Source organism: Macaca thibetana, chromosome 18 (genome assembly GCF_024542745.1).
Source record: "Macaca thibetana thibetana isolate TM-01 chromosome 18, ASM2454274v1, whole genome shotgun sequence".
Lineage (NCBI taxonomy): Eukaryota > Metazoa > Chordata > Mammalia > Primates > Cercopithecidae > Macaca > Macaca thibetana.
In genome coordinates, this window is record NC_065595.1 from 48,288,750 (window position 1) to 48,314,879 (window position 26,130).

Below are 26,130 nucleotides of genomic sequence, written 5' to 3' on the forward strand. Positions count from 1 at the left end.
GGATGGACCACAGAAGACTTGCAAGGTTGTCTGCTAAATCTGCTTCTCCTAAGCCAGAGCCCAAACCTAAAAAGGCCCTTGCAAAAGAGGGAGAGAAGGTACCCAAATGAAAAAAGCATTCCTGATGCTGGCAAGGATGGGAATAACCTTGCAGAAAATGAAGATGCCTAAACAGACCAGGCACAGGAAGCTGAGGCGCTGCAGATGCCGAGTGCAGTGTGTGTATTTTCGATATCTGTGTACTCTGGTGACAGCACTTTGAAATAGGATTTTTTACTTTGAAATAGGATTTTTTACCAAATTATATGAAACTGCAGAATTTTGTTTTCCTGTTTTTTTAGGCTATGTTGTTAGCACACCGAACACTTCATTGTGGTTTTCTGAGGAAGGGGCATATATTACCAATAGAATGTTCCTGAAGCTGGATTGATGTGGGAAAATACCTTTCCTTTCTAGTTTTGAGAGTCTTCCTCTTGGCGTCCAGGAGGAAGGATTCCCTGAGGCTGACACACATAGCCACCTTGGCACAAATGCCTGGTGGTGTGGAAAAACTAAACTGCATTTTTATGTCCTCCTCTCGCTCTCTGCCTTCAGGGTAGACTTAACTCCCTTAAACCCAGTCACCTGTTGGAACCAGACCTTCCCAAAATCAGTTACCCGTGTGCCAGGCAATCTGGACTTTCCAGTGGTACCCTTCAGATGGCATCCCTCAAAAGAGCAGCGGTTCCTGTTCTAGATTGTGGCTTGTCAGATAAATTCCACCATTGCTTTTCATTTCTTGAAAGTCAGGGTTGGCTCATGAAAAGTCAAACAACATGCTAAATGTGAAATGTCAACCCTTCATCTAAACTTTCCCTTACATGTTGGTTTTCCTCATAACAGAGTGTCCTGGCTCACATAATATTCTCGCGGTCAAGTGTGATATCAAAGTTCACAGCCCTAGTAATTTTTTAGGTCTCCACATTCTTTTCCCTTTCACTTAATTGCCATGTGATCCCCAGAGCTAACTTGAAAGACACTCCCTGGCTAACGCCTTTTGCAATATCTATATCCTCATTGTCTATGAAATTAAGTGTAAAGCCCTTGGCATGGCATAGAAGGTTCTTCCCTTATGTGGCTGGGTCAGGGTATCAAATGAAGAGTTCGTTTGGGTTTTAGAATGGCTTTCTGATTTGAATAGTCCATTGAAGGAGAGAATTTGAAAGCTGTTCTATATTCTTAATGACTGTCTGCACATGTCCTGCCTGATACCATGATTGTTTACGAAAAGTATCTTTTTTTTTTGAGATGGAGTCTTGCTCTGTCTCCAGGCTGGAGTTCAGTGGCATGATCTCAGCTCACTGCAAACTCCTCCTCCTGGATGGCGATTCCCCTGCCTCAGCCTCCCAAGTAGCTGGGATTACAGGCACGCGCCACCATGCCTGGCTAATTTTTTGTATTTTAGTAGAGATGGGGTTTCACCATGTTGGCCAAGATGGTCTCAATCTCCTGACCTCGTGATCTACCTGCCTCAGCCTCCCAAAGTGTTGGGATTACAGGCGTGGGCCACCGGGCCTGGCAGGAAAGTGTCTTAATAAAGCTGGATACAAGGCCAAGCATAGTAGCTCCCAGCACTTTGAGAGGTCTAGGTGGGTAGACTGCTTGAGCCCAGGAATTCAAGACCAGCCTGGGCAACATAGCAAGACCTAGTTTCTACAAAAAATCCAGGCATGGTAGTATATGAGTGTAGTCCTAGCTACTTGGGAGGTTGAGGCAAGAGGATCGCTTGAGCCCAGGAGTTGGACGCTGCAGTGAGCCATGATAGTGCCACTGCATCCAGCCTGGGAAACAGAGTGAGACCCTGTCTCAAAAATAAATAAATAAAATAACAAATGAAATGAAATAAAATAAAATAAATAAAATTTTAAAGCTGTATACCGTTTGGCTTGGGGGAAAAAAAGGAGTTGCAGTGACCTACAAAATAATATAGTGTGAGAAGATGACAGTGCACTGATTACTCAATTCAACAAACATTACTTGAGCACTTGCCATGTGCCAGGCATGGTAACAGGGGCTGGTGAAACAGAGGTGAAAAATAATACTCTTTTTATGTCCACAGTCAACTGTTGTCTAGTAGGCAAAGCTAATATAGGAAGATAATTAATCAGAGCACAATTAGTACAGGCAAAAGAGGTATTGCAAGTGCAATGGTAACACAGAAAAAGGAATCTCCTTGGAGAAGGAGACACAACAGTTCATGGAATGCAGGAAGTTGGAGCTGGAATTAGGTTTTCACAGTAAGAGAAAAGGAGAAAGGCATTCTAAGCTGACAGAACAAGCTCTGCGAGGGTATGCATTAGCATGACACATTTGGGCAACTACAAGCAGGTGCTACCCTGGATCATAGGGTATTAGAAGGTAGCTAACAGGAGTGAGGTTAGGGAGGCAGACCCAGCCACATAAGGGAAGAACTTTCTATGCCATGCCAAGGGCTTTACATTTAATTTCATAGACAATGAAGATATAGATACTGCAAAAGGCGTTAGCCAGGGAGTGTCCTTCAAGTTAGCTCTGGGGATCACATGGCAATTAAGTGAAAGGGAAAAGAATGTGGAGACCTAAAAAATCACTAGGGCTGTGAACTTTGATATCACACTTGACCTCAAGAATATTATGTGAGCCAGGACACTCTGATATGAGGAAAACCAACATGTAATATTTTTATCTTACAAAGCTGATAATGCAGAGAATTAACAAGTTATGCATATATAAACAGTAGACTCACAGTTAGGAAGCCGGCAAGTGTCCGTCACTTGAGTCCTGTAGTGTCATCTACCTGATTCACCTTTGGGCTTATCAACAGCATATACAGAGTCGTCATGATCACTGCCTGGGTCTGCTGGTAGCAGGCTGGCTCACTGTGGAATAAATTAACCCCGCAGACTCTAGATTTGCAATGAAGTCCCCCAGCTAGGTTTTTCATTTAAAAAGTGTTCTTCTATTCGTTGCCTGATATAACTATTTTCCCAAATCTAATCATTTCTTACTTTTCAAATCTATTCAAATCATCATTTGTCTCTTCATCTTTTCTGTAAATTTTGCCCTTTAAAGCCAATGGTTATTTTAATAATAATAGCAAATGTTAATACTTCCATAGCACTTCCTAGTATTCCTAGAATAGCACTATTCTAGTATTCTGATACTAGAATAGTATCAGGCACTATTCTAAATGCTAAATGTATACTAAATGATTAAATCCTCATATCAATCCTATGAGATGAGTACTGTCATTATCTTCATTTTTCAGAGGAGGAAACAGCAAGTTTCCCATGACACTAAATAGGAGCAGAGCCACTAATCCAATCCAATCCATTTGGTCCTGGAGCTGATATTTTAATTCACAAGTCTTAGTTTGTAAAGGTACTCAGTAGGAACAAGGGACCAGTGCATCAAATGTTGCCTCAAAGAAAACTTTTCTTGGATATTCCTTTTTCATAAACTTCAAAGTCCTGTAAGTTTTGCTCCTGCACCAAGTTGTAATGCTTTTGTAAACATAGTTTGCATTGTTCCAACAACCTTAACAAACATGTTTGGAAGTACAGTTCAGCCAGACTGAAAGATTACCACTCTCAACTGTTTTTTGTTTTTTTTTTTTTTTTTTTTTTTTTGGTTTTTGACAGTTTAACCTATACTTTCCATCTCACAAATAAGATCCTTCTGTAAGAGTTCTTCCAGGACATGAAACTTACTAAGGATTTGCAGCTCATTAAAATTTCCTCCTTTTAATACTCAAGATTGAAATAAAACATTTTCTGCAAGGTCAGCAATAGCAGATCTAATGTAAGTCCTTTATTGATTTTTAAAAAGTTGACTACATTAATCTTTTTACTTTTTATCTTGTCTTTAGGTCATAAGTCACCAGTCCTTTTGTGAGAGGAAACTACTTCTCTTATTCTCTGAAGCTTTTCAAGAGAATATAAAAGTAACAAAGTAATTTTTTTAAAAATCAGCCTACCATGTAAGGGTTTAGGATCTACTTAAAGGTTGAAAGACCCTTGACCCTGCACAGTCTTAGATGTTTCCTATGCCATTTTTGGAGTCTGAGCTTTATTTCCAGAAATGATTAATCATTCAGAAAAAAAAAAATAGTTGCCACTTAAATCTTTAAAGTTTTGAAACTTTTTTTTTTTGAGACAGAGTTTCGTTCTTGTCGCCCAGGCTAGAGTGCAATGGCAAGATCTGCGCTCACTGCAACCTCCACCTTCTAGGTTCAAGCGATTCTCCTGCCTCAGCCTCCCGAATAGCTGGGATTACAGGCACCCGCCACCACGCCTGGCTAATGTTTGCATTTTTAGTGGAGACGGGAGACAGGGTTTCACCACGTTGGCCAAGCTGCTCTCAAACTCCTGACCTCAGGTGATCCGCCTGCCTGGGTCTCCCAAAGTGCTGGGATTACAGGTGTGAGCCACCGCGCCCGGCCGAAACACTCTATGTGAGCCATTCTTAGAACTTTATGGACTTCTGATTCTCCATACACTCTGTAGTAAACTACTCCCCACTTTTTTCCACAATTTTTTCAAAAAATCAATGTGAATGACTCAAAGGGCAAAACTTTCAGATGAATTTTGTGAAAATTATAGCTAATGCTTCAAAGGGAGAGGATCAGGAAGGTGGGTATAGAAGAATCTGTTTTTCTTCAAATGTTAATGGAGTGCTTTATTAGCACAGACCTTTTAAACCAAGCCAGGAAAAGGCAGCGGGATGTTTTCAAGTCCCCTTGGGCTGGCGAAGTGGGTACTTGCTGTACCTTATCAAGCACTAAACACTGAATACGTGTTGAAAACAGAGCAGATACGCATCCTTAGCAACCACTCACCTCTGCTATTTTAACAAAATGTCAAGCAAGCAAGAGAAAGAAAGAAAGAAAGAAAAAGAAAGAAAGAAAGAAAGAAAGAAAGAAAGAAAGAAAGAAAGAAAGAATTAGCATACAAGGCAGGACATGCCACCTTTATATTCTGAGCTCTGTCCACAGTGAGCAGGCCATGCCAAACATTGGGAGAGACAGAATGGTTGATCATGCAAAGCAAACTGTAGGTTTGAATCCCAGCACGGCCATCTACGAGTTATGAAATCTTGCTAAACTACCTAATGTCTCGGTACATATACCTAGAAAACGAGAATGATCCCAACCTTTAAGATGATAAGGGAACCGAGTGGGAAAAGCGGATGAGAACAGCTGACCCAGCAGCCTCCCAGTAACCTAGTTTTCCCTTCCCATCTCTGTGTCTACGGTGTTTGGTGGCCTCACCATCTCCCGCCGCCTCCAGCAGTTCCTTCACTCAGTGAAGGTCCTAGACCGAATGGCCACCTTCCTGTATGTGGGTACTGATCACCTACCACCTTTCTGCTTTTCAGTGCTATGCCCTTTTTATCTTGTCTAGCAGCCAAAGCTGAGACTGGTGGGAGTCATTTCCAGCTCCGATGGTGGAGGAGTAGGGTTGACGGGAAATGCCAAGGCGTGCTCCACGCCTGCTGTCCCCAGCCGCGTTGGGCTGTGGCACTCTCCTGACCAATGTCTGGGTCACCAGGAAGCAAGACGGAGCGCCACTAAAGGTCTCTTGTGCCCTGTATTTCGCCACTGCATTGCCAGGATAGGAGTGGAGGCGGACGGTGTCCGACACCAAGACTCAGGGAGCGATCCCTGAGCTCGCTCGGCAATTCCCGGGCTCCGGGAACGGGCCTGGGCGGGGAAGGAGTCGGGACGCGCAGCGGCACCCGGCGAGACTGCAGGGCGCCCGAGCGGTCGGACGGGGGAGCGAGAGCTAAAGCTTGCGGAGCGCGCCGAGCCGCGGGCGCTGGCGGCCACGGCCAGGGAGCTGACGCCGAGCGGAGCCCGCCCGGCCGCGGGAGCTGCGGGAGGCGGAGGCCGAGTGGGGGGCGGAGCAGGCGGCGCCGGGGAGGCGGAGGCGGTGTCTCCCAGAGCTGCGCAGGCGTTGCTCGCACCTTGTTGATTAGTCAGTGCTGGGAGCGCTGCTATGGCGTTTCTCAGACCCGCGGCTCCTCCTCACACGCTCGAGGCGGAGGGAAGGAGGGGTAAGAGGAGGAGGAGGCGAGCGGGCGGCCGCCGCAGCTGCAGACCCAGGGCCAGAGGAGGAGGCGGAGCGGGAGCCGCCGCAGCCACCCGGGCCGCCGCCGCCGCCGCCGCCGCCCGCAGCCGCGGGGCTGCTCTAAGTCTTCTCCGGGCGTGAGGGCACGCGGGGCGCCCCAGCCATGCCCCGCAGCGGCAGCTGAGCCGGGCGCCGGTCCCCTCCCTCTGGGCCGCCCCAGTCGCCGCGCCCCCCGGCTGCCCGCGGCCGGAGCTGCCCGGCGCCTCCCGCGCGCCCCAGACCGCGAACGCCAGCAGCGGCGGCCGCTGAGGCGCGGGTGGTGCCGGCGGCGGCGGGGGAGATGGACCCGGCGCCCTCGCTGGGCTGCAGCCTCAAGGATGTGAAGTGGAGCTCGGTGGCCGTGCCGCTCGACCTCCTGGTCAGCACTTACCGGCTGCCCCAGATCGCGCGGTTGGACAACGGTGAGTCCCAGCTGGGGCGCGGGGCAGACGGGCGAGGACAGCCGTCTCCACGCGGGTGTGCGCGCGTGTGCTGGAGAGGGTGGGACCCGAGGGGAGTGGGCTGCCCGCCCCCGAGCGCCGGAGTTGGCCGGAGCGGCTGCCGCAGCCCTGGCGCGTTGCTCTCAACTCCCTCCAGCAGCAGACAGGGAGGTGGAAATCAGAGTCCTTGCAGTGTAATTAAAAAGGACGCCCTAAAAAAAAAAAGTCAACATAGGGAGACCTCTGCAGATCGTAATTTTGGACGCCAGCGATCCCTCCCCACCCGCCTGCAAGAATTACTCAACTAGGGAAACCCTGAAGAGTTATCTTAGGCAACTTTCTTGAGACTATCATTGTGCTCTGGGTGGCATCTTAATTTGGGTGCTCTCCTCCCTGTCTCCCCCATCCCCCGCCAAACAGATTTAAGAGGAAAAGCTCCTGGGTGACCATTGAAAAGGATCATATTTCTCAGAGACCTTGTATTACCGCTTGTCTGTTTTGTTTAACCCAACCGAAAGTACTTTAGGTCTGTGTGTAGAAAATGTTTTTAGCAGAAGTGATGGTATGCTTAAGGTTAATTATTAGGTTAGCTCATTTCCAGCCTGGAAAAAAAAATAAATCAAAACATATTGATATGGAACCTGAGCTCAGAACTAACAAGGGTGTATTTCCTGAAACTGACCACCAGAAACCCACCCAGCTCCTTCCCCCAACTGTTTATTCTGCGGTGTGACAGCTGCAAACACATCGTTGCGCATACTGTCAAGCAAGTAGACACCTTTCAGTTTGAGAGTGATGACATGTAAGGTGGCAATTTAGGTGTGTTTGGGCTTCTCTTGTTTTCATCATAACTTCAGTGGGCTTTGGCTTCATGCGATTTTAGACTGTTTGCAGAAAGAAGCCTGCCCTGCTGTGGGGCAGCTGTGGAAGTACCCGGGCCCAGGCTGGCAGACAGGCAGGCAGAGCTGTGGCTGCACAGGCCAGGTCAGGAGAACACTAAGCAGAAAGATGTCATTTCGAGTCACAGGCACTAGGGTTACTCCTTGTTTCCTAGGGTAAAAGAGTGGGTAACATGAGATGTATACATATACAAAGGAGTTTTTATTCTGTTTCTTATCTGTGGGGTTTGATTAGACATTTGTATATCTGATGTGAAAAATAAATGCAGGCAACTTCGTGAAAGCTGGAAAACAGCCTTGGCTTGCTTGCTATCCTCGTTTGATTGTTGGTAGTAGTAGGGTGCATCGGAAATAAGCTGGAAGTTTTAAAACTAGTGATGAAGTGCAGATCACAGTAGCTGTTGAAGCGGAGGGGGGGATTGGGCGGGACACACGGGTGGTGTGCTGAGGCGTTTCTGCTTAGAGTGGGGGTGGGAAAATGTTGTGTGCTTTAAATAGCATCTGCAGACCTGAATTGGTGTGTGTGTGTGTATTCGCAACGTTTCATTTCCTCCTCCAAAATTGTGTATATTGGAAGGTTGTGAGTCCTTACCTTTTCCTACCTTCTCTCATCTCTGCACACTGCCAAATTTGGTAGCTAGGCAGAGAGCATTGCTGCATGTGGTATAAAAGTCACTCAAAAGCTTCATTAAACTGAAAGTTTAAAGGGGCGGAATATCACTTTCAGACATGACTTTTAGTTTTATTTCCCACTTTTCTATCCCTGCCATTCATAAAAAGGATCTGAATCAGCAGTGTACTCATCCCACACTTCTTTCTAAAATGAGGACGTGGGTAGTGAGTCTTAACACTGTGTCCTTTCAAGCTGTGGAATGGATTTTGATCACTACATGTAATTCCAATTCTTCATTGTAAATTTCTCTTATTTCCTTATTGCCGCTTGAGAATCATAGTGGCACATACACATTTGGAATCATTGCCAGATACTGCTTTATAACTTGCTTCTTTCACTTAACAGTCCCATCTCATTTAAACATTTTTGTTAACATGATTTTTAATAACTGCCAAAGAGTTCATGGGCTAAGCTATACCATGTAATTTCTGCCCCTATTGTGGACATTATTAAGCTATATCATTTTGTGCTATTAAAAATTGTGGTATAATGAATACTCTTGTACATACATCTGGGAGTTTTTTGGTTAGAATATATTTCTACTTTGCTGAACAAGCATGTCAGTACTATTAAAATCCTTGATACACATTGTCAAATTGCTTTAGCGACTAAAGGAAATCCTCATTTACACCAACGTGAGCATTGTGGTAGTATCAGTCTGCCCACATCCTGAAAATACTAAGTATTTACAAAAAAATTCTCTACTAATTTGATTGGGGAAAGTGTTGTTTCAGCAGTTGAATTTGGGTAGACTTTAAAAGAGTCAATTGTAGATTCTGTGCATGTTTTTAAACATGTTTCACACAGTTTAGGACAGGTTGAGGACATGCTGGCATATTTATAAATGTTATAGGTGAAATCTTAAGTTTTGTGCTATCCTCATCCTGTGTTTGCCTTTTCCCCAGTTTTAGTACTGCAGGTACATTTTACATCGCACACGCCCACCCTATACTTAGACATGAAAGGTAGTCATTTTCCAAATCACTTGTTTTTAAAGAGACTAGAACAAAATTGAAAAACATGCCAGTAGTTGACATTATGCCAAGAGGAAATGATTGGCTAATTTTAGATACTTTTTAAAGAACATTAAAAAAATCTAATTTCACAACTATTGACTATCAAAAGCCTACTATGGGCTGGTACATTTCTGGATGCATAATATGTATTGTCTCAAATCCTCAGCAACACAAGTTTTAAGAACTTCAGAAACCTAAGATTCAGAGAAATTGACTTGCCTGAACACTCGTACCTAGTAAATGGTGGAGTGGAATTTCCAGCCGACCTTCTGACTCTGAAGACTGACCTCTTATCTCAAACTGGGCTACCTCCTTATGCTAAAGGAGAGAAGGGTTGAGGTTGTTCTGACATCTGCTCTAAATAGGTTCACTGTGTCTCTGAGAGCTTGAGGACTGGAAAGTCAGTATTTTAAAAACAATGTAGATACCAAATTAAGTGCTGGCCTCATCCATCATATATACGACTTTCTGCTTCCCAAAGGAGTGGCTGAAAAGAGGCAAGAGGCAGTGGGGGAGAAGAGGTTACAGAACAGGAGAAAAAAAGGAAAACATTGGGGTTCGAGGGCCTAGTAATGTAGATGTGTCTGTTGAGATGACTCTTCAGGACATTCGCCATCCCTAGAATATTCACTACACGATATGTAAAGAACTCTCCAATTCTTTGTATTATATGTGCCACTCCTGAAGTGCCAGGTAGATAGATGTGTTCAATATTACATCCTTGATGGTGAAATTTGCCTTTGTATGATAAGATAAATACAAAATAAGTGAGCCTTTATAAATATTGCCCCATAAGTTTTTCTGGAGAACCGAAGGAGAGGTACTCTAGCAGTTCTCCTTGGGAGATTTGATGAGATATATCTCATGAGCTGAGGTCTAAGCCCAGTCAGCAGTACAGTTAAGATCAGATATTTAAACTGATTGATATCAGTCTTATAAACTGTTGGTTGTAGAACTGGGTTCAGCAAATGTACTTAGGACCAAGGAGAAGATGGAGAAAATACTAATCCTCATTCCACCCCCAGCCATCCTCACTGAAAACTGGATAGGTGGGAAATTGTTCATTTTCTCTCTCCTCCTCATTTCATCTTGGATAGACCCTGAAAGCTTGTATTAGAGTACCATTCTTACAACCTTTTTCCTTCTATGCCTTGTAAAAGATTTGGTGAAACTCTATCCCTAAGCACATTCTTCAGTTAAATGCTAAAACTTTTGATCCTAAGTTTAAATACTTCCAGGGGATGTAATTTCTCAGCATATTGTAACTGTTAATATTTTAAAGTATTACATCATTCTAAAAACTCTAGTAAAATATATATTTGATTTCCAATATCATTTGTTTAAAAAATTCATGAGATTCAAGAATCAATCTTTTGAAAGTTAAACATTTTACATCTTTTCTTTATCTCTTTAAATTCTTACTCCATTTCCCTTCCACTGTATAGAATTCTCTCTCAGTGTAATATATTTTTATGCTTGAAAGTGTTCTATTGATCACTCTGCCATACTCTCTGTAACTTAAAAAAAAAAGTATATAGATTGAAATCCAGTATTTCATATTTATTTTGATCATAAGACTTTCCATATTTAATGATTTCTGGTTGTTTTTTAAAACAAAGAATTGGAAATAACCTGACTTAACAGAAATAGTTGTTACCTAAATACTAGAGGCTTTCACCCTGCAACATGAGTCAATATTTTTGTTCCTTTGTTTGGTTCTCTACCCAAGGTCTTTGCACCCTTGGGCAGTGCATCTTAGAAAGATGTAGAGAAAGTAATACAGGTGCATTACTTTTGTAAAGTGGTTGAAGAACCATTGTGAAGGGGAGATGGTGAATGACAGCTTCCTTCCATCACAGTGAAGGTCATCACTGGATGGATGTCCAATACAATCGTGGACCCAAGCCCATTAATTTTTAAACAAGAGTACTTTTGGAAATTTCGAATATAGAAACTGATTCCTTTACAGTTGGGATGATGAGACCCTTGGGAAGCGTTAGCTTTGCCTCAGACATGTACCCCAGTTTAAAGAATGCTGGTCTAGCACAGTAAAAGATGTATTAATGGCCCTGTTTGCTGAAAGGAAAAGGAAGACCAAGGCTGTATGGAAAGGCAGGGAGAGAGAAGAAGAGAAGGTAGTAGGGGTAGGAGACCACTAAGTAGGTAGAACAGGAGCAGTGACCGTGTCTTTGTCCTGTGTGTAGGAATCACATCGGATTCTAAGTCCCGGATTTGTTGGGACTGTGGGAACTTTGGTCCTTGCTTTACACTCGGAGACTTCTGCAGCTTTATCATTTACCGGCCTCTAGGAGCAAAAGAATGGACACTTAGGCCCCAGGGAGGCTCCAAGTGTCTGTAAATGTCAAAGGTCTTTCTCAGATCCATGTTTTATCACTGAAATTGATGTAAGTTCTCAAAATCTACTTTGTAATTGATGTCTTTTTCTTTTCTTTTTTTTTTTTTTTTGAGACGGAGTCTCGCTTTGTAGCCCAGGCTGGAGTGCAGTGGCCCGATCTCAGCTCACTGCAAGCTCCGCCTCCCGGGTTCACGCCATTCTCCGGCCTCAGCCTCCCGAGTAGCTGGGACTACAGGCACCCGCCACCTCGCCCGGCTAGTTTTTTGTATTTCTTAGTAGAGACGGGGTTTCACCGTGTTATCCAGGATGGTCTCGATCTCCTGACCTCGTGATCCACCCGTCTCGGCCTCCCAAAGTGCTGGGATTACAAGCTTGAGCCACCGCGCCCGGCCGATGTCTTTTTCTTTTCTTTTCTTTTTCCCAAAGTAACTTACTTTTGCTCTTGGAAGGTGTTCTGTGTTTATCTTGTGGCTTCATTTCTCCTGGCCTTCTGTATTTTAAGAGAGTACACATGGCCAGGGTGGGGGGAATGGTAGTTTAAAGAATGCTGGATTTGGAGCCAAGAGACCTTCGTTCTGTTAGAGGTACTGCCATTTCATAGTCATGTGATCTTGGTCAGGTCTTGCAACCCCTTTGATTTGTAGTTTTCCCATGTAGAAAAATTGGACATTATACTTGCCCATATTCTTCATTCAGTAAATTGTTTATTAAGTCAGCTAACACTTATTAAGCCCCTACTATGCGACAAGCCCTGTTACAGGTGTTGGGACTACAGCACTGAACAAATCAGACAGAAATGTCTGTTTTTGTGGAGCTTACATTCTTGTGTATCTACTTATTATCGGAATTAAATGCAGTATTATATGTCAGATACATGTGTGAGATAGCTGTGGTAGAGCTACAGATCAGTTGAGGGAGGCTTCAGAGTATAGCATATCATTCAGGCAGCAGCAGCTTTTATTGTCTTTGTACAGAAGAAGAAGCTGAGAGAAATGCTCTGGGTGACTTGAGTGTTTCCATTTGAGTATTCCAGGTTACTGATGTAGTAATCCACAGGTTATAAAAAGGTGGCAAAAGGTCTTTATCAGACAGAAAGTGTTATAAGCTGACTAATCTAACCAAGATTGGACTTCGGAGGGACTGGAGGAGTTAGGAAAGGAACTTTTCTTTTTTTAAAAAAAGGGATGGGTTCACGTTATGTTGCTCAGGTTGCCCTCAAACTCCTGGGCTCAGCTGATCCTCTGGTGTCAGCCTCTCAGGTACCTGGGACTGTATAGGCCTGAGCCACCACATTAGGCCAGGAACTTTTAATTTAATCCAGAATCACAGGTGAGTTTTACCAAATGGTACCAAAACAATGAGCTTAGACACTTGTATCTTTTTTTTTTTTCTTTTTGTGTCGCACAGCCTGGAGTGCAGCGGCTCAGTCTTGGCTCACTATAACTTCCTTCTCCTGGGCTCAAGCAATTCTCCTGCTTCAGCCTCCCGAGTAGCTGGGATTACAGGCATGCACCACCATGCCCAACTAATTTTTGTATTTTTAGTAGAGATGGGGTTTCACCATTTTGGCCAGGCTGGTCTTGAACTCCTGACCTCAAATGATCTGTCCGCCTTGGCTTCCCAAAGTACTGGGGTTACACTCATGAGCCACTGCACCCAGCCTTGGTTTTTTTTTTTTTTTTTTTTTTTTTTTTACCATGTACTCATCATTATATTCACTGATGGATGATCATTTGTTTGTAACTATAGTTGTATAATGGTTTACAGGAAAGAGGTGCCTACTATAATATTATACATAAAGTGAGTGATTTTAAAAAGTGTCTGTAATATTCATTGATACATGGTGTACTTTCACTTTCTTTCAGTTTTCACCTATTCTGACTATTGGCTGTGCCTAAAAATGATGAGAAAAGAACAAGAGAGGACATTGTAGCAGGCAGTGGACAGTGACAAACATAGACCCACAGGACAAGATTTGCAGATAGCTCTCTTCCAGTGTCTTTTTTTTCAAGTCAGATGGCTGTTTTGAAAGTCTTATTTTTTTTCCCAGAGAACAGTACTGTAATATCTATTTAGAAAGGAAAGCAAGTATCTTGAATGTAAGGTGAATATTTACATATTCTAGTTAAAAAGTATAACTTTTTAATTGACACAATCATTAATACATATTTATGGAGTACAATGTGGTGTTTCAATATATGTACACATTATGTAATGATCAAATAAGGCTAATTAGCCTATCCATCACCTCAAATATTTATCTTTTTTTTGTGGTAGGAACATATAAAATCCTCTCTTCCACTTAAATTGAGATACACAATACCCTATTGTTGACTGTAGTCACCCCACTTATTCTTCCTTTCATTTAATTGTAACATTGTACCCAATGGCCACCCTCCCCCAATTGCCCTGCTTTTCTCTGCCCTCCCCAGTCTCTGGTAGCCACTGTTATATTCACTACATGCTGATTTCATGTCCTTTTTATATATACTGCGTAGTGGGATTGCTGGACCGCTATCTATCATCTATTACTGAACCCCTATTTAATGCCATATATAAAAATCAACTCCAAATGGATTAAAGACTTAAATGTTAGACCAGAAACTATGAAACTACTCATGGAAGAAAACATAGTAGAAACACTTTATGACGTTGGACTAGGCAAGGATTTTTTGGATAAGACCTAGATATATAGGTAACAGAAGGAAACATAGGCAAATGGGATTACATCAAACTAAAAGGCTTCTGCATGACAAAGGAAACAACAGAGCAAAAAGTCAACTTGCAGAATAGGAGAAAATATTTGCACACTGTGTATCTGAGTGTTCATATCCAGAGTACAGGGAACTCAACTCCATAGCAAAAAGACAAATAATCCTATTTAAAATGGGCAAAAGGCCTTAATAGGCATTTCTCAAAAGAAGACAAACGAATGGCTTATAGGTATATGAAAAAAATGGTCAACATCCGTCATTAATCAGGGATGGCAAATCGAAATCGCAGTGAGAGCTCATGTTACTCTAGATAGAATGGCAAAAAGACAAGATACCCAAAAGACAAAAGGTAATGTTGGCAAAGATGTGTAGAAAAGGGAACCTTGACATACTGTTGGTGGGAATGTAAGAGTGTAAATTTCAATTAATAAAGTCATAATGGAAAACAGTATGGAGGTTCCTCCAAAAATTCAAAATAGAATTATCTTGTGACTCAGCAATCCTACTACTAGGTATATATCCAAAGGGAATAAGTCTTAACTGAAATGAGCGTCCACATTGTCGGTAAAAACCTTAAGACACTCAGTTCATTTCTAAAAGGAAAACTGGTTTGACTGTTGTGATCAACTGCATTATAGTTTAAAGAGGGAGTATTTTAGTCTCTTTCACTCATTGGCTGCCTTACTGAAATAGCAAGTTCTTGTGGACCAGCTTGTAAACTCGTTTATTTTTGTTTGAGATTCCTGAGGTATCTGTCTTTTCACTTACTGAGCTGCTGGTTCTAGGAAGACTCCTAAACTCCCCACTCATCTTCAGCAGGACTGTCAAATCTTAAGAACACCAGCTATGATATGCCATGGGAAAAGTAACTTTTATTTCTGGTTTATGTAGTTTTTGTAAAATATAAATACCTGCTAAAATATTATTTATTTATTTATTTATTTTGTGAGACAGAATCTTGCTCTGTCCCTCAGATTGGAGTGCGGTGGTGCGATCATGGCTCACTGCAGCCTTGAACTCCCAGGCTCAAGTGATCCTCCCACCTCAGCTTCCTGAGTAACTGGAACTACAGGCACTTGCTACCACACCCAGCTAATTTTTGTATTTTTTATGGAAATGGGGTTTTGCCATGTTGCCCAGCCTGGTCTTGAACTCCTGAGATAGAGCTATCTGCCTGCTTTGATCTCCCAAAGTGCTGGGATTACAGGTATGAGCCAACACCCCTGGCAGGATGAATTCTTTTAGACCTTTCCGCATGAAAAGCCTCCCCTAGCCCAGGTGCCGTGGCTCACGCCTGTAATCCCAGCACTTTGGGAGGCCCAGGCAGCGGATCACAAGGTCAGGAGATCGAGACCATCCTGGCTAACACGGTGAAACCCTGTCTCTACTAAAAAATACAGAAAAAATTAGCCGGGTGTAGTGGTGGGCGCCTGTAGTCCCAGCTACTCGGGAGGCTGAGGCGGGAGAATGGCATGAACCCCAGAGGCGGACCTTGTAGTGAGCCAAGATCGCGCCACTGCACTCCAGCCTGGGCGACAGAGCAAGGCTCCGTCTCAAAGAAAGGAAAAGAAAAGAAAAAAAAAGCCTCCTCTACCACCCTGCTGTACCCCTACTCCCAGTTTCATAAGAATTGCTTACTTGAATTTCAGGTTAAAGGCATCTAAAATTATTTTTGCGATTTCTCAGCTCTTAGCACAATGCCTGGCACGTAGGACGCACCCGATAAACATTTAATAAATGAATGAGCAAATCTCGGTACTAAAAATTATCAGGCCCGAGATATCTGTATTACTACAGCAGTGTATGAGCTCTGCAAATCTGAAATAGAATGTCACTTTTGTTTGATTTGAGGTGACATTTTATATTTTTAAATATATAAATTGGAACTAAGATGGCAGGTCTTAGTATTAGCAGAAGGAAAAACAGAGACTATCGTGATTTATAAAATAATGATCTTAGGGTCATTAGTTATCCATAAATAAAGTATTTCTGGAAAGTACAGCTCATTTTTCGATTTTTCACTTTTTTGCTAGTTCTTTTCATTCTGAAGTTAAGATGCCTCCTTTACATATTATGTGTTGCCATGTCACTGAATTTTTAATCTTTGGTATTATCATGCTCTTCATATGACTCTTGAGTATGTGGACTAAAATGCAGTGTATCTTAGAAACTCGTCAGTTCTTAACAAAGACCTGATGGCATAGTCAGCTAACTATTTATCTATATCTCATCTCTGGGCTCCACGAATTTTACTTCTAAGCAAACAAGCCATTTGGTTCAAATAATGTTACAAAACTACAACTGCTAATTTGGTACAGTTGTCATCTTCCTAGAATAGCCCCAAGTTTGACTTGAAAAAGTAGTGTCTGAATCCCAGACAATGAGTTTCCTTTTATGCTGTGCGGGAGCATTACATGGTGGTAAAAGAAGAAAAAAACAGTATTCCCAAGCTCCTTTCCAGTTCTGTGGATGAATTGCTTTACAATTACAGGGCAAGTTATTTTAATTGATTCTGCTCATTGTTAACCTAGTTTGAAGTATTTGAATACCACGTGGGCTTTGATGACCTTATGGTTGTTTAATAAATCCCAAGTTATTGAGCTTAAAATACAATATGAATTCTTTATAGTTATGAAGACATTTTAGTTAATATTTAACATACATAGTAAATTGTTATGATTAAGCTTGGTGATAGTGTTGAGAGGAATGTAACTGTCTCTGAGCAGTGCTTATGTAAGTGTCCCTGGGAAGATTTAAAATGAGTTGTGTTCTGTTGTTTTTTCTCCAACTAGTAGAGAAAAATTTCCTTGGTCAGACTTTTTTTTTTTTAAATAAGATGACAGTTTTCTCAATTATCAGACTTTAGGATGTTAGAAATGAAAATTTGCCTTCCTAGCAGGAAACTAGAGTTTAAATATCTAAAAGTACCAGAAAAAAGGTAAATGTTTATTTTAAAAATTTTAAAACATATCTGTTACTATTAGGTAACTAGAAAGCACTCGTCATAATAGAGTCTGTCATCCACTAAAGAAAAGGTTAGTGAAATACCTGAGGAGGCCCACTTGAATACCCCCAGAACAGCTGTCTGTGCAGATGCTAAATTCCATGATTGATTCTCATTTTGGATTGCTGCTCTCTTCTTTTAGCAGCAATGGGCAAGTAAGGGTTGGTTTGAATAAAAAAACTAACATTGTCATTTCTGGTCCCCAGTAGTTTATGCTCCTAGATCTTCATTTTTAGCCTGCTTTAGGTTTTTAAAATAATGCAAGATTCATTTTTTACCTTTGGATCACTGACCCACAAAATCAATCAAGCACTAGACCCAAGTTAAAAACTATTTAATTGGTTGTGTCGAGAGAGAGACAGAGCATGAGAGAGAGAGAGAGAGCATGCACTTTAGGAGGTTCAGATTACTTATTTAAAAATAAATAACAAGTAACCAAAAGCTTTATTAAGATATTCTACTCTTATTTTTTTCTGTTTATTTTGGTCCTGTCTTTGGCCAGTTAAGAGGAAGTCAGCCACTAAGAGAAGATAGGATCAGAGGGAATCTTCATAGCCTCATTATGGCCAGGGACATCAGTTAAGGTTAATTTCAGTTGTATGTAAGATAGATGAAAAAACAATAGCAGCTTATACAACATTGAGAGTTTATTTTGTTTTGTTTTCATATAGAGGTAGTCTGAAGATATGTAGTCCAGGACTGATAGAGCAGTTCCACAGAATGAAGAATCTAGACTCTTTCTTTCTGCTCTGTCATCTTCTGCAAGTAGTTTTCACTCTCAAAACTTCATGGTCCTAGATGGTTGCTGGAGCTCTAGCTGTCATGTCTACGTCCCATACAACAAGAAAGGCAAAAGGCTATGTCTTACCACTTGTCCTGCACAGCAGTTCACTTACATCTCATTTGGTCAGCACTTCAACAGTCCTATATGGGAGTACAGGAAGGCAGAAGCTGAAGTCTTTTAACTGGGCATAATGCCCAGAGCTTCCTACTGCAGGAGAAGGGGGCATTGGATATTGGGATCCACTTAGCAGCCTTTGCCATCTAGATTGTTGCTGTGATGCCTTTCTTCACTTTTTTTTTCCTACTAACAAACTTATTAAAATAGCCATGCATTGGGCCCTAACTCCTTGACATCTCCGGAGTAGCTGGGATTACAGGCATGAGCCACCATGCCTGGCTAATTTTGTATTTTCACCGTGTTGACCAGGCTGGTCTCAATCTCCTGACCTCAAGTGACCCTCCCGCCTTGGCCTCCCAAAGTGCTGGGATTACAGACATGAGTCATTATGCCCAGCCACTTATTTTACTAGTAAGGACAGGGTCTCGCTGTATTGCCCAGGCTGGTCTTGACTTCCTCAGCTCAAGGGATCTTCCCACCTTGGCCTCCCACAATGCTGGGATTACAGGTGCTAGCCATCACACCCAACCTGATTTGATACACACAATGATAATAGTAGTTCATTTAAAAAAAAAAATAGAGATGGGGTCTTGCTGTGCTGCCCAGGCTGGAGTGCAGTAGCTATTGACAGGTACGGTTATGGCACACTGCAGTCTCAAACTCCTGGACTCATGCTGTCCTGCCTCAAACTCTCAAGTAGCTGGGATTACAGGCATGCCACTGCCCAGCCTAGTTGTCCAGTTTTTTTAGAGGTGCTTTTTTTTTCCTGCGCTATTCCTTTTGTCAGAGAGACTTTATGTTTGTGTTTAAAAAATAATATTTACTCTTCTCCCCAAAAATATTACCATTATAGACAGCTTGGAAAATATAGACAAGGAAAGACAAAAATGAACATCAGTTTTAATTCCAGATATTGTATAACTTGTTAAATAACCATGACCAACATTTTGCTATTATGCAGGCATGGGATGTAAATCAAAAATACATTTACAAATGGGACCAAATTATATATAAAACTGCTTGTTAACATTTACATTAGATCATGAGCCTTTTCCTTCATTATTAATATTCTTTGGAAATAGACTTTTTGTGACTCAATGGAATTCTGTTATTACCAATCAACTATTATTTATTTGACTGTTGTGAGACATTAGTTGTTTTGAGTGTCCTGTTTTTGAGACTTTTTACTTAAATTTGCCAGTTTTACATCATTTTATTATTTGGGGTTCCTGGAAGTGGGATGATTGTTTAAAATTCGTTGTTTTTGGATTGTTGGTATGTATTGGTAAATTGCATCCAGAAAAGATCCTACCTTCAGCAGTGGATGAGTAAGCTCATGACTCTGTATATCATTGAATATCATTTTTTTTTGGCCTTTGCTAGTTTAGATAATTAAAACGTTGTATTTCTTTGCTTGATAGTAGAATAGCTTTAGCTTCAATAATATCATATTTTGTTTGTGAATTTCCTGAGCTCTTTGTTAAATTTCTTTTGCTAGAGTTTTTTTTTTTTGTTTTTTCAAATCTTCTGTAATAAAATATCCTCCTGTACGTTTTTCTTAGTTTTCTATGGGATGTTTATAAATAATGTTTCGGTTTCATGTGGGTCAATCACTTTTTAAGTTATTTGTCTTCAGCAGTTAATGTTCATAACTACTAATAGCTATTACCTCTGGTTTTGAAATTGAATAATTGTGATTCATTTACTTTTCTTAACCAACCTGGATATTGGATTTAAATATGATATGTTCACTCTTGTATTGCAACTGTCCTCTGAAAGAATCCCCTTGCATTGTATGAAATCAAATAGTCTCATGAAAATCTTGGTAAAACCATGTTGTGTGTTCACAAATATAGTTATATTTGTGTCCCATTCATGCAGAGTTCCCCAAAGATACTTCATTGTTGATAAATTCCTGTGCATTGCGTGAAACAAAGCTGATGAATGATTGTCATTTTTTGGCTTTAAATACTAATAAGTAAATGGACATGTTTGTAAAAATATTTAATTATTTTTACATGTAATACATAAACTGAAGTGCCACATTTGGAATAATTAGATAAGAGATAGACGACAACAACTTCGGAGTCTGTTGAAGTTTAGTATCTATGTATGGACACTAGTGAATAAATAATAGAAATTCACAGATCACTTCCAGATATGGGGAGAAGCACAGGTGATAGTTTGAAAGTCATTTCATTTTTTTCTATTGAATATCTGTGTAAATATTGACTTCACTGTAGTGACTAAGAAGAAGATAAATTAAAAGTCCAGTTTACTTCTCTCTGGACATAGATCCAGGGATCGATGGGTAATAAAGTACATATCACCAACAGGACACATGTATACATATGTAACAAACCTGCACGTTGTGCACATGTACCCGAGAACTTAAAGTATAATTAAAAAAATAAAATAATGAAAAATAAAGTACATATCACTCTGCCAATTTAGCACCTGAGGACTCTATAAATAGTTGTATTTATCAGAGTGTTGAGGTGACAGTTGCTAAAAGTGAAATAACAAGATAGCTTTAAGAGAATCTTTTACTGCCAAACCAAAGAAGCTTCAAATTAACTTTATAGTAGATCAGGTAGACTGTGAATTTTACTCACCCCTCCCCCATCTTCTGTTTCTTTTTTTTCCCCCTTGACTCGACTGGGAAGATACGTATCTGAGTAGATTGTGTAAAATTGAATCCTGTGTGTTATCAGAGGAGAATTTCATGCTAAGCAGAGACCACAGAGTTGGGAGGGAGGAAGTGTATGAACTAAGTATAAATACTATTTGTAGTCTTCATTCCCCTCTGATTGTAAACATATGTATTGTGAAGAATTTGAATACCTAAAAATATTTAAAAATAAAGGTATTCTGAAGTCTTGGGATAACCACCAACATTGTGATTCATTCTCTGTTCTTTCTCTGCACACACACACACACACACTCTCTCTCTCTACACACATACACACAAAATTTTACATAATAGTGGCATTTTAGCTACTTTTTTAACAAACTTTCTTCCTTCATAACAGACCCCATTCCTCCAACCCTGCCTACCTACATAATCCAAACGTAATCCACTCTAACAGTCCAGTGCATATTATTCCTATCTTCTTCATACTAATGGAATCCTACATCACTATTACATATACATACAGACATGAAGAATTCTGTCATTGTTCCATAAAAATTGGATTATATGACAAATACTTTTTGGCCTCTTGCTTATATCACTCATGGGAATCTTTCTAAATCACCCGGTATAATTGAAATTCATAACAACTGCGTAATATCCCATGATGTGAAAATACTCATTCTTTTATTGACAGGAGTTCAATTTGTTTCCTTTCATTGGCCTCTGTGAATTATACTTCACTAAACTTTCCTGTACATATCATTAATTTGTTCATGGTTTCTGTAGAATTCTGTGATTTCCAATAAGTTTCACTTCTCCAAAACATTTTTGATAACATTGTTTTCCTGATTCTTTTCATTTCCTATGCAGCTACCCAAACTAAATAATTTTAGGAAAAAAAAATGTAGGGGAAACATGATTGTCTAGCATCCCAATAAAACTCAGTTCACAGAAGTGGAGTTGATTTAATAGATTCTGCCAGAATGCTATCCAAAAAGTCCATAGCAATTCTCATTTCTATCATGGATGTGTGAGAATACCATTCCTCCAAATCTGTGTCAACCATAGTTATTATAATGTTTTTAAAAAAATTCGCCAGCGTAATGGATATAAAGATCTTATTGCTGTGTTAATTTGCATTTCCCTGACTATCGGTGATTTTGGGGGCTCTCTTTTTGTGTATCTGTTCACCACTTGGACCTGCTCTTCTATGGATTAAAATCATACTTTCTGTTGGTTTTTCTGTTGTCGGCTTGTTCTTGTCAATTTCTAGATGCTGTTTGTATATAATGGAAATCTTTTCTCTTATTTACATTTTTGCTATCAAATGACCTAATATACATTTTTCCATTTGAGAGTTTTAAATTTTCACATGTACAGAGAAGTCTGTTGTTCCTGTTTTCAATCTTGTCTAAGAAAGTTTCCCTGACACCTAGATTGTACATGTGGTCTCTAAGATTTTCTAGGAAGATTAATTTTTTTGTTTTTAATCCATCTGGAATTAATTTTTGCATATGATGTAAGATTTTTATTTTCTTCCAGGCTGTTGTGCCAGTCCATTTATTCAAAGACCTGTTTATTCTTGATATGAACTATCTTTGCCAAATTTATTTTGCTCTTTTAGTAGTAGAAAAACACTTCAGCAACACCTGTCTTTCAGGGACTACCTTGGGCTGTGTTCCAAGAACACATAAAGTTAATGAAATCGGAAAACAATTATTTTATTCCTAAAGAAGTGAAGTTGTAGCTAGAACTGTTCCTGATCCTGACTTACCCTTCTTCTCCAATGGCTATGAGAGGTCTGATATGTGTTTTTCCAAAGAAAATTTAAATACATTTTGAAGCCAGTGTACCCTGGTGAGTCTCTGAAGTAATAGTAACTTGTTAAATGCCTTCTAGAAGGATAGTCCAGATGCTTTGGCAGTAAGTTTTCTCCAGGGAAGAATTTGCTTTTAAAATGATACTTTACAAAGCTGCTGCTCAAGTAAGTGTGTGTGCGTGTGTGTGTGTTTCAGAATTTAAGAAGGATTTGCACGTTGCACTCAGCTTGACTACTTAGTTGAAAGTGTATTTCCCCCATTATTTTTTGTAGGAGGGGCAACTTTCACGTGCTATTCTCAATGTATACGTGTGTCTCTTTCTTTGAAATCCCATAATGACCTACATCTGTAGACTTAAAAATTCTTAAATTTCTCTTATATTTTGTTTACTTTTCCCCCAATTTTTCATGGCCTTATCTTCCTGATTCCTCTTAATCTCACGTGCAAAGACCAGAATGAAATATACATTTTAGAAAAAAAAAAAATGCAGGGCAATGTGAATCTCACATCTTAATGTCAAAACCCAGACTGAATAAATATAGGAGAAATGAGTGTGAGAAGAGGACTCATAACGTAGATTAGTCCCTGAGATTTTGTCTACTACATAACCTTTGTGTAAGATTATAACAAAACCTTGATCCTGGATTCCATGCAGATTTTATTAGGTTGGAGTTGTGTGTGTTTAAAAGTTTTATTACTTCCTTTTTCATATTTGTCTTTCTAAGCTGTCCAAGAGCAGAGAGCAGGAATCCTGCCTTGTCTTTGCACTGTTCATTTCACACGGTTCACATGATCTGGTGTGATGTTCCAACAGATGGATCAAAAATTTTGTCTGAATGACTCATCTACAGAGTTGTTGGGATACTCCAGCCTATCCCTAAAGTATTTACAATCTTCCCCGACTAATACACAGGTGCACACACTCTGTTCTTTACAATCTGACTTTTTAGCAGGTTCTGGGCAAGGAAAGAAGTGATGATTCCAGCAGCCTCTTCCTGCTCAAGGAATTTAGAGTTCTTTCTCAGTCTCTGACTTTTCCAACTATCTCAAGCCTGGAATAGACCCAGCATATGAGAATATGTCCTACTTTTAAGAGTTAGTGAATTATATTTACATATATTAGCCTGATAGAGGTTGAAAAATACTCTGAGGCTTGTGAAGCCAATTCAGCATTAAAATTTTGCTGGGAAATCATTGAGATTTGGCCATACTATTTAATCAGAAGCTGTTAATTTGTCTGGATGTATTGTAAGAATGTATTTCAGAATGGAAATTAACATGTTTCATTGATTCTAAGGTGTACATTTTAATATCTCTGAAATCAGCATGTAACTTATAACTAATAGTGTGACAGTTTTATCAACAGTCTTGGTTGTTGTCAAACAATGATTGTCTTGCAAGTGATGGCATTCTAAATTGTATGAATTATGGTAGTGCCATGGAGTATCTTTGGGTCCAGTAATTCAATGTGCAAAGCAAACATATGAAACAAGGACTTTTTGTGAATGTCCCAGTACAGGGTGGGAGATAATCTAAACTGAAAATCAAGTAGTATTCCCCGAACCCTCCATCCCTAATGGAGAAAGTGTTAGCTTACTCATTTAACAGCAGGTAAGATGAGGTCACTATTATATACAACCATGGTGTAATTTTTTCTCATACTACATTTTCCAACTTTAAAGAATAAATTAATTTTCATATTCACCCCACCCCCCTATAGATTCTGACTCTATGAAGGCAGAGATTGTGTATTTCATGTTCATCATTGTGTCCCCAGCACCTTGGTAACATGTAGGTGTTCAATAGAGCCTTGTTTAAGGAGTCTTCTTTGTACAATATACAACACATATGCACACAGGCATGTGCACACACAGTGTAGTTGATTGAATGGGGGGCCTACCAAAAGATTTGTCCACATCAAAATCCCTGGAACCTGTGAATGTTACTTTCTTTTGAGAATAGATCTCTGAAAATGTAATTAACAGTCTTAAGAGGAGGTCATTCTAGATTACCTGAGTGGGCTTTAAATCCAATGACAGTGTACTTATGAGAGAAAGGGAGACAGAGTTTTGACACAGAAAAGGAGGCAGGGTAACGATGGTTGCAGAGATTGGGGTAATGCAGCCACAAACCAAGGCTTGCCTGAGCCACCAAAAGCTAGGAGAGGCAGGGAACAGAATCTCTCCTAGGACCCTCAAAGTAAGTGTGGCTGTGCCTGCAGCTTGTTTTTGGACTTTCGGCCTCTAGAGCTGTGAGAGAATAAATTTTCTATTGTTTGATGCCATTCAGTTTGTGGTAGTTTATTATAGCAGTCGCGTGGTTTGGCTGTGTCCCCGCCTAAATCTCATCTTGAATTGTAGCTCCCCTAATTCCCACATGTTATGGGAGGGGCCTGGTGGGAGATAATTGAATCCTGGGTGCAGTTTCCCCTATACTGTTCTCGTGGTAGTGAATAAGTCTCACGAGATCTGATGGTTTTTTAAGAGGTTTCTTCTTTTGCTTGGTTCTCATTCTCATTCTCCCTGTGGCCACTTAAGACATGCTTTTCACTTTCCGCCATGATTGTGAGGCCTCCCCAGCCACATGGAACTGTGAGTCTGTTAAACCTCTTTTTCTTTATAATTACCCAGTCTCAGATATGTCTTTATTAGCAGCATGAAAATGGACTAATACAAGCGGTCACAGTAAACCTGTTACAGACACATACTCAAACACACACCCACGTGTAAACACACACACACACACACACATAAATTTCGCTACCCTATAGTTAATAACATGCCAAGTTTCTTAAACAAAAAAACTTGTAAGTGTAAAACCTCCTTCTCTGGATTTTCAAAGTAACAGTTTCCCCTAACATTCATCAATAGGCTGATGGGTAAGTGGGAGTACGGAATGTGGTTTCCACAATGCTATTCATTTAACAGCTGTGGAGCATGTGCCTGCTGCTGTGCAAGCACAGTAACAAGGGCTAGGCGCCCAAAGATGAATACATGTGATACTCATTCTCAAGGGGTTCAGAGGCCCACCGAGTAGGTAGGTTCTTAGACAATTAAATGCTGTCATGTGATAAGCAAGGAAATGCTTCAGCCCAGAGGCCGGTTAGTGTTGCCGACAACGCTTGGGACAGGTTTTACAGAAAACATTAATTGACCACTGAACTAGTTGTTGAATGAGTAGAATTTTGCGAGGTTTTAAAGAAGAAATGGTGGCCTGACAAAGGTTTGGAACGCCCTGAACAGAAGAATGTGAGGGGAGGGCAAGTTGGGAAACAGATTTTGAAGAGCCATAATATACTGACGTTTGACCTTTCTCCTCTGGCTAACCTGGTGGTTCTTAACTTCCCTTCCCCTTCCGGGACACAAGTAACAGAGGGTGTTACAACAGAATGGATTGCAACAGAATTCACTGGGGTCCTAAATTTGATGAACTCTATTATAAAAATGGTAACAAACTACAGCGATGTATGTTATAATCATATGTAAGCTGCTAACATCAGTAGAGTCTCAGGAGGGACTTGATGCAGAATCTTGGGCCATGTGCACAT

At 40.7% G+C, this 26,130-nt stretch overlaps 1 protein-coding gene across 2 annotated transcripts in view; it reads left to right on the top strand.

Moving 5' to 3' along the window:
• Positions 1 to 6,402: 6,402 nt before the first annotated feature.
• GAREM1 (GRB2 associated regulator of MAPK1 subtype 1) overlaps positions 6,403 to 26,130 on the top strand; it is a 199,554-nt gene continuing 179,826 nt past the window's right edge. For both annotated transcript variants that reach the window (XM_050768270.1, XM_050768271.1), the window contains exon 1: positions 6,403 to 6,547. In XM_050768270.1, coding sequence (XP_050624227.1) covers positions 6,427 to 6,547 — 121 coding nt within the window. In that variant the 5' untranslated portion in view covers positions 6,403 to 6,426. The remainder of the gene's footprint in view (positions 6,548 to 26,130) is intronic.